Source organism: Prunus avium, chromosome 1 (assembly GCF_965620075.1).
Source record: "Prunus avium chromosome 1, drPruAviu1.hap1.1, whole genome shotgun sequence".
NCBI classification, from domain to species: Eukaryota; Viridiplantae; Streptophyta; class Magnoliopsida; order Rosales; family Rosaceae; genus Prunus; species Prunus avium.
The window spans coordinates 58865318-58873825 of NC_142284.1; the positions used below are offsets into that span (position 1 = coordinate 58865318).

An 8508-nucleotide genomic window follows, 5' to 3' on the forward strand; every position below is an offset into this window, starting at 1 on the left:
TTTTTCCCGAACCGCAAACCGACAGACTATTGACGGTTTAAACCAATTTTAATATTTTGGGCCTAAATTAGAGAATTTTAGATCTTTAAGTGTGGTTTTTTTGTATCATAAAAATTCAATCTTCCACACTTTTAAGCCTAGGTTTGATGCTTCTTTTGAAGTTTTTTGAGTTCATGCATACTTTAACCAAAAAATATAAATTCACAACCTAGAGAAATAAATTCACAACCTTAACTTCTCAAACATATATAAGTTTACAACTAAAGAAATAAGTTCACAACCTCAACTTCTCAAGCATATATAAATTCACAACCTTAACCTCAACTTCTCAAGCATTCACAACCTAAAGAAAAATCCAATTCAAAGTTAATTAAAGTTACAAACCAAAAGGAGAACTCAAGTGTAGGTGGTGGTAAGTGGATTTTATTATAAGAAGAAGCCCTTATTTATGAGTTGGAGTGGAGGTCATGTTTCGGGTGCATCGGTTTGTGTTTGGGGGATTAGAGGCATTAGGTGTGTTAGAGTGGCTAGACTCTATCTATAACACAACACAACACAAAAGCAACAACATAAAAGCATATTAATAACATATTAAACTCAACCAAATTAAAACACAACATCTAACTACTAAAATGCAAGTTTTAAAAAAATATATTTGCAGTTTGCGGTAACTGCGAGTTGCCAAAATACATACCACAACCGCAATTGCGGTTCGGTTTCTAAAACAGCAATTTTCGATCGGTTTTTAGCTATTGCGGTTCCAATGCGGTATAATGTCGATTAGTTTTTGCGATTTTTCAGTCTAAAATGCCACCCCTAAATGTAGGTGCCTTACTTGCCAAGATAACAACAACGATGAGGAAAATCCTATTTACTATATCAGCATGCAGTTAAGAGGATATGATACACAGTATATAAAGGCAAGAAAAGTACAAACTGCGATTAAATCACGATGCATGGTTATACATAAAAGAAGAGAGGTTGTGTGATGATCTATTTTGCGCTTCTAGCACGTTCTCGGCGCCATTGGCAGTAGCTTCTTTTTCGAGTAAAAGTTTGCACAGCTTAACTCATTCTCCGGTTCTTGTTCTTTAAGTCTCAAACCACCAACCACTGTTTTTACCTTAAGGGGTTGAGCACACATCTCGATACTACGATTAGTCCATGCCCCAAAAATAATACGTGTTGACTTTCTCAATAAATCAAGTAGGAAGTTCACGTGAAGCCCTAAGGAAGTGGCATCACAGATCACATCTCCCCAACAACAAAAAAAGCTTATAATTAATTAGTGACATCAAAAAGTTGTGTGATATCTTTGCCAACCTAAGCCACAAGCCTCCCAAACTATTGTAAGACATGCGCAACCCATGTGCAATGCTTCCATTTTTATCATGAGATGCATGTGGCTCTAATTTTGCCTCAATTTGGAGAAGTACCCAATGATTTGACTACCCTTGGAAGTGAAAGAAAGATTCCGCTTCTCGCTTACTGAAATGGTTTTTTCTTCCGATACCAACATTGCATGATGATAAATGGAATGAATCAATCTTTCACAAGAATTCGAGTGAAACATACTAAAGAAGGAAAAGTAACTGTTCTAGTAAGTTTGATAGGCTTTAGAAAAGCAGCAAAATTTCTCTATATCAATTAATGGAAGGAAGCACCTCATCTTGGCTCCAAAATATTTTATGTAGTATGGAAGGATCACAATGGTTAGGTGCCAAGCGAGCACCCTAATCAAGCCTAAACTATCGTTTTACCAGATGAGGTGAATAATGAACGAAGACCTCGGAGTGGTCATCATTAAAAATTGTTGGCGCTAAAACTAAATAGATAGAGATAGAAGAAACTTACAAGTGATTTGGACAGTCAAAAGACCGATTGAGCCTTTGGTATGACCACGTTCTTCCTTGAGATGCTGGATCTGAGGCAAGGAGGAAAAGACAGCAGGTGAGGTCTAAAGTATCGATGTGATACCAGCCGAAGGCCTTCCAATGCTAAAGTAAGTTTAAAGAGCTTTGGCTACTAACAATGTATAAGTCTAAAAGTCGAGTTGAAAGTCTTACCCTTGTCTAGGGCAAGGAAGGCCCTATTTATAGAAAGTGTAAGTTATGCTCTTAGTACTTAGTTTTGATGTGGGACTCGTGGGAGTGCCTCCTGAGCTTGACACGTGTCCGCTCACAAGGTTGGCAAATGCCGATTCACACTCGAATGATCTATCGGTGAGAGTCGCAAGGTTGACCTTAGCTTTGTCCTCTGTCCACGTGGCACGATGTGAGTGGAGGGTCAGATTTTGTACAAACAAAAGTAGGCAATAGAAGACCTACATTCAAAAGTGTGTCCTTTTTTCAATTAACGGGCATGTGTAGGTACCAAATGAGCCTTTACTCCCCCGTTCATGTCTCCATAAAAACCCTTTCGTCACCTACTGTAATGTCAAAAAACAAAGTCTAAATGTTACCATTAACTTGAGGAATTTCAGACAAATTAAGGGCAACCTACTTTATGGCGAATGAATCATGATCAACATAAGAACTTTGCTTTATTTTATGGTATTATGAAATTGAAGTATGAACATGAATAGTTTGTCTTATTTAATATAGGGGCTAAATACTTTTTTGGTCATCACTGGATTTTATACAAAATTTCAATTTGGTCATTGAAAAAAAAAATGTAGCCAAATTGATCACAGTATTATATATCCAAAAGTTACAAATGATTTCATTAACTCCTGTTAAGTGGCCTCACATGAAGTTTTTATTTTTAGTATTTTTAGGAAGCACGTGCAATCTTCTTCCTTCTACTCAATGATTTAGGGTATATTATGCTATTAGGGTTTAACAAATTAGGGGAAGTTTGGGTTCAAATTGAAATTGTAAGGTCTAAGGCTACAGATTGGATGATATATTGAAGCTTGAATTGATTGATTGTGAGCAATATTGTGAGTTCAGATAGCAAAGAGACGTAATCAAGGTGAGGGCTGATGCGCGATGACAATGAAAGTTATTTTGGCGTGTAATTACTTGGGTGAATGGGAAATTGCAGACTCTATGGTTAACTATGTTGAAGAAAATCATGTTGGCATTGATGTTTACTTGGGAACACTGCGATAGATATGTATGGCGACATGGTTTGGCGAATTTGGCCCTGGAAGTATTTGATCGGGTATGCATGAAAGAAACATAGTCTCATGGACTTCCATGACCACTGGTTACTCTCAAGCTAAACATCATGCTGAGGCGGTGAGCATTTTTCAAGAAATGATGGGAGCTAATGTGAGACTAGATAAAATATAACGGTGGCAAGTGTGCTTTCTACTTGTGCGCATATGGGTTCACTTGATGTGGGAGAGGCTGTCCACCCACTACATAAGGAAGCATGGTGTGAAAGCAGATATCTATGTAGGAAACGACTCGGGTGGTTGTCATTTTGATAGAAGATCAACTTTTGGTTTTTGTGTCTTTTTTAGTGCAAATTTGATTTCTTGGACTTAGATGTAACCAATGGTAGCTAGAAGCTGTGCACAAGCATAACATATAGCCTTAGCACAAGCTTCTACATAAGTCATTTTGGTATGCAAATTTCTCAAGGATCTTCCCTTCTATCTCCATGATAACTCAGTGTTACGGTGTGTCAATAAAAATGCCATTAATTTTGGGTTCTAACTCTGTCTTTCGTGCTCAAACAAACCATAGAACTGATCACCAATATTACTATTTTGGTATAGTTTATGCCTTCTACTTCTTATATAACCAACGGTTTCTTTTGCTTAGGTGTGTACACCGTGATCAGCTTATGGGGGCATTGAGACGAATCGTGGTTCCTAGTCACATCAGATTATTTCGTGATTCAGTTGTTTATCACTTCGGTAGATTTTTGTTTTGTTTTGTTTTTTTACAAGCGATTCTTTGGGATGTTAAGTGGAAGGCCCTTAAATTAGTTTAAGGAGAAGGGGATTAAAATCGAGTGCAAGAGGCGGGCACACTTCCTTGACCAATTGTCTGACCCCGCAATTGCTATTTGTTTGCTAGATTATTATTCTTTGTAGTACACCTCTCAGAATTACAACATTTATGCTATGAGCGAATCTAAGAAATACCTCGTGTTGTATTTGTCATATTAGTTAGAATCATGTATAACACCACTTGATTATGTCTTTATATGTTTATTGTGTAAATAATAAATATAATTATTTGCTAGGTCAAATTATCAACGTTTTTTATTACGTGCAGCTGGTGCATGGCTGAGAGATTTCATGACTGGTTCAAGTCCCATAACGTAAGGATCGCCTAGATATTCCAACATCTAAGCCATAAATCTAAACACGTGGCTAAAACATTATCCTCTTGTTATCTCTAAACACGTGGCTAAAACATTGGAAGCTCCTGAACTCCTAGTACAAAGAAAATCCACAAAAAATATATTTTTTTTTCTAGGGTTTTCCTTTTCAATGTTGAAGACCATTAGCTTTGTCTTTTTCTTATTAAAAAAAGAAAAATTAGCTTTGTCTTAGTTGAACGTGTTTATTTAACAATTTTGGAAATTAAACAAATCTTAAAATATGATATTCAAAGGCAAAAATAATGGACAAATTGGTACCAAATAGGAAGGATGTTAGTTTCTTTGTAGATTACTTAATTATAGTTGTTTTACATTGCAGATAAGGCTTATCTGGTTTTTCCTTTATTTTCTCGAATACAATGCTGAGCTCCAACTACCTCACTCTGGTTCCAGGACTAATTCAAGACCCGCCAGCTTAGGATCTCTAGATACAGCAGACTCCATTTTATCCGTAAGTTTTCATATTTAAACCCTACAGAGTTTGGTTCTGAGAAGAACTGTGTTTGGTAACAAATCAAAGGGACAATGACCAACCCAGATCAGTCAAGTAGTGCTGTTCAAGCAGTAAGTGCAGATGTCTGTGATATTATATTCAAACATGTCCATTTTTGTTTCTTACACTGTTTTGAATTTTTCTAATTACAATCAAAATCTAATATTGTTGTGAAATTGAAATCCAGGGAAGCCAGCCAGGGTATACTGGCCCTCAACTCCCGGCAAACAACCCAGAGCCTACTAACCCTCAGGTTCCGAGAAATACCATTAGACCAAGAGCTAATTGGTTGTTTTCTGACTAATTTTGTGTTTGTGTTTCTTAAAGGAATCTAACATTGCAATGCAATTATAAAATCCAGGGAAATGCTGCAAACGCAAATGGAGAAGTGGCTGCAAGAACTACCCAGCAGGAAGCTGACATAAGTAGCTGGCTGCCCATAACTGCTAATAGGAATGCAAAATGGTGGTACTCAGCTTTCCACAATGTTACAGCTGTTGTTGGTGCAGGAGTTCTAGGGCTACCTTTTGCATTATCACAACTTGGCTGGTAAACATATCTTTCTTTCTACGAAGAAATAACTTATAAGATTAGAGTTGCGGATGAAATAGTCAGTGAGACCATATTTAAATAATTGAAATTACACTGTCACATCAGTTGGGATCTAAAGTTTTTGAAATTTGAATGGCGCATGTCATATTAATCAAGTCAATACGGCATGCGCCAAATCAATCAAATCCGAAAGAAACTTGATTTCTTTGTATATTTGAACCTTAATTTCCCCATCTAAACTCATTTCTTATTGTTGATATTTATACAGGACCGCTGGAATTCTAGCCATAGTTATTTCATGGGTGATCACTTTCTACTCATTCTGGCAACTGATTATATTGCATGAAATAGTGCCCGGGAAGCGTTTTGATCGATACCCAGAACTAGGGCAGCATTGCTTTGGACCAAGACTAGGGTATTGGATCATTATGCCACAGCAGTTGATTGTACAAGTGGCTTCATCCATTGTGTATTCAGTGACTGGTGGGAAGTCATTGAAAAAATTCTTCGATCTGGTCATTCCAAGCTGGGCTGATGTTAGACAAACATATTTCATCCTCTTCTTCACTGCTTGCCAATTAGTGATCTCCCAAACTCCGAATTTCAATTCTTTGAAAGGCATTTCTCTCATTGCCGCAGTCATGTCTTGCGGGTATGCTATATTTCATATTCTTTCTTTTTTGTTTTCTAGTTCTTATATTTATTTGTATGAAATAGTTTTTATCTGTTCCATATGGATGTTGTTAATTTCTGGAGGGGAAGGCGTTCAAGCCCTCTTAAAACCTCAGGTTTTAGTTCTAATTTGAAACATAAACTAAAGTTTCATGTTGGCTTTCTTTTTGTTTTTCCCCAAGGAATGTTACATGTTACATATTTACAGATCACATTATAGATTATAGAAAGGTTTCATTTCTGTGAGAGATGCAGTATACCCGTTTACTTTTTAATTATAAATCCAACTCATATGAATACGGGGATGCAAGATTGTATTCAATTTGTTGAGACTCTAAGCAAATATAAAATTTAAAAATATGTTTAAAAAATAGGGAGTTTCACTAAAACACCCAAAATGGGGGTTGAAATTATAAAAAAACCCAACACCCAAAACACTTTATAAACACACCCAAAACCCATCATTACACACACACAAGACCCATTTATAAACACACCCAAAAAATATACAATTGTTGATTTTGGGGTTGCTTTTGGGTGTGTTTCTATGTTTAAATAGTGCGTGGGTTTTTTTATAAATACATGTCTAGGATTGGGTTTATTTATAATAATCTATAAAAAATATGTGTATTATATATAATGGTCCATATATATTAGTTCTTCTTTGGAATATTTAATTGATGGTTGTGTAAATGTGGATTAATTGGATGCAGTTACGCCATGATATCATTTGTGGCATCCACAATCAGGGGCGCCCATCACCATCAACATGTTAATCATGGAGTTCGGTCTCATGCAATCCCTGGAAAAATTTTTGATATGCTGAATGGATTTGGAACAATAGCATTTGCTTTTGCTGGGCATAGTGTGGCCTTGGAGATTCAAGCCACAATCCCTTCAACTCCAGAGAAGCCATCAAAAATTGCCATGTGGAGAGGTGTTGTGGTTGCTTACACCATCGTGATATTTTGCTATCTTGCTGTTGCAATCTCTGGCTTCTGGGCTTTTGGCAATGCTGTAGAAGATGATGTTCTCATCTCACTAGAGAAACCTAATTGGCTCGTTGCATTGGCCAACATTATGGTGTTCTTTCATGTTATAGGAAGCTATCAGGTAAAGCTAAACCGTTACATTAATTCAAATTAATTAGAAGATGTATTATATAGACTAAAGAAATTGTGAAATATTCAATCATTTGCTAATGGTTTTCTTTTTCTGTTTTGTATTCAGATCTTTTCGATGCCTGTGTTTGACGTTATTGAGTCATATTTAGTTGGAAATTTAGGTTTCAAACCCGGACGACCTTTACGCCTCATTGGTCGTAGTTTGTACGTACGTAAGTACCATTTCAATTTATACAAAACTACTGGTATACGTATCACATTCATGGGTAATGCATTGTTAAGTAAGACAAGTTGCATATGTGAGTCTCTCGTACACCTTATCACTACTTGAAAGATATTAATGTGATCGACCATGTAATCAGTAAATGTGATACATACTATATTGTTATTCTTTTATTTTAAAGATTACAATTTCTTTGTTTGTAACTATATTAGTTTTGGAATTCAACTTCAATTTCCTATTGCAACTTGACCAAAATTGATTGTTTTGAATATCCACTTATCTTTGTTAATTAATTCATGTATTTTCTCTTACTACTCATTTTCTAAAATTAAAAACAGGTTTTCTACGACATAAGCAAGTATTGATTATAGCCATTCTTCATAAGCATCTTCCATGTCCTGATATTTTATTTTGTTTGGAATGTTTATCCAGTCTTAGCAGGATTTATTGCAATGTGCATCCCATTTTTTGGAGGATTGCTAGGACTATTTGGAGGCCTAGTGTTCTCTTCGACATCATATTATGTAAGTACGAGATCATGATTTAGTCACTCTACATCTCACATCTGCAATACTCTACTACTCACAAATGAGGAGTGCATGAGATATTTAACGGTGATTTCAAAGTGCCAAAATCATCACCGTGCATATATCATATATACACTTCACAACACAGAGATAATCTACGCTGAAGTTGTTAAGTAATATCACATTTGTTAATGATTGTATTTAGTTATCTTGATCATGATAATTAGTAAATACAATAAAATTTGATGATTTTGGTGCAGATGCCTTGCGTTATGTGGCTTGTCACCCAAAAACCAAAGAGATTTAGCTTTCACTGGATTGCTTCATGGGTATGTTAAGAAATATTGTTCCATCCTAATTACCAAGATTTTCAGTAATTAATCTGTTTGAGCTGCAAGTTATCATTTTCTTTATCATTTTTAGCAAATTGTCAAACTAAGTAAGCATTATACTTATATATTATGTGCTTGATTTCAGATATCGATCATTATAGGAGTGCTGCTGGCAGTTTTTTCACCCATAGGAGGAGCACGTCAAATTATTGTATCAGCCAAAACTTACAAAATCTTTTCTTAG

The 8508-nt window shown here is 35.9% G+C and overlaps 1 protein-coding gene across 1 annotated transcript; it reads left to right on the forward strand.

Moving 5' to 3' along the window:
• The first annotated feature begins 4866 nt into the window (after positions 1 to 4866).
• On the forward strand, positions 4867 to 8508 carry LOC110756019 (lysine histidine transporter-like 5). The gene is made up of 9 exons (XM_021957390.1): positions 4867 to 4905; positions 5022 to 5087; positions 5196 to 5383; positions 5655 to 6038; positions 6772 to 7171; positions 7289 to 7394; positions 7838 to 7929; positions 8193 to 8261; positions 8410 to 8508. Exons 1-9 carry the CDS (start codon positions 4867 to 4869, stop codon positions 8506 to 8508), a joined length of 1443 nt encoding a protein of 480 aa, XP_021813082.1.

Bases quoted from the DNA above. Each gene is read 5' to 3' on its own strand.
- LOC110756019 (XM_021957390.1), top strand. From the start codon at position 4,867: ATGACCAACCCAGATCAGTCAAGTAGTGCTGTTCAAGCA. The intron at 7,395-7,837 runs GTAAGTACCATT...ATGTTTATCCAG, and splicing joins TGGTCGTAGTTTGTACGTAC to TCTTAGCAGGATTTATTGCA. The intron at 7,930-8,192 runs GTAAGTACGAGA...ATTTTGGTGCAG, and splicing joins TCTCTTCGACATCATATTAT to ATGCCTTGCGTTATGTGGCT.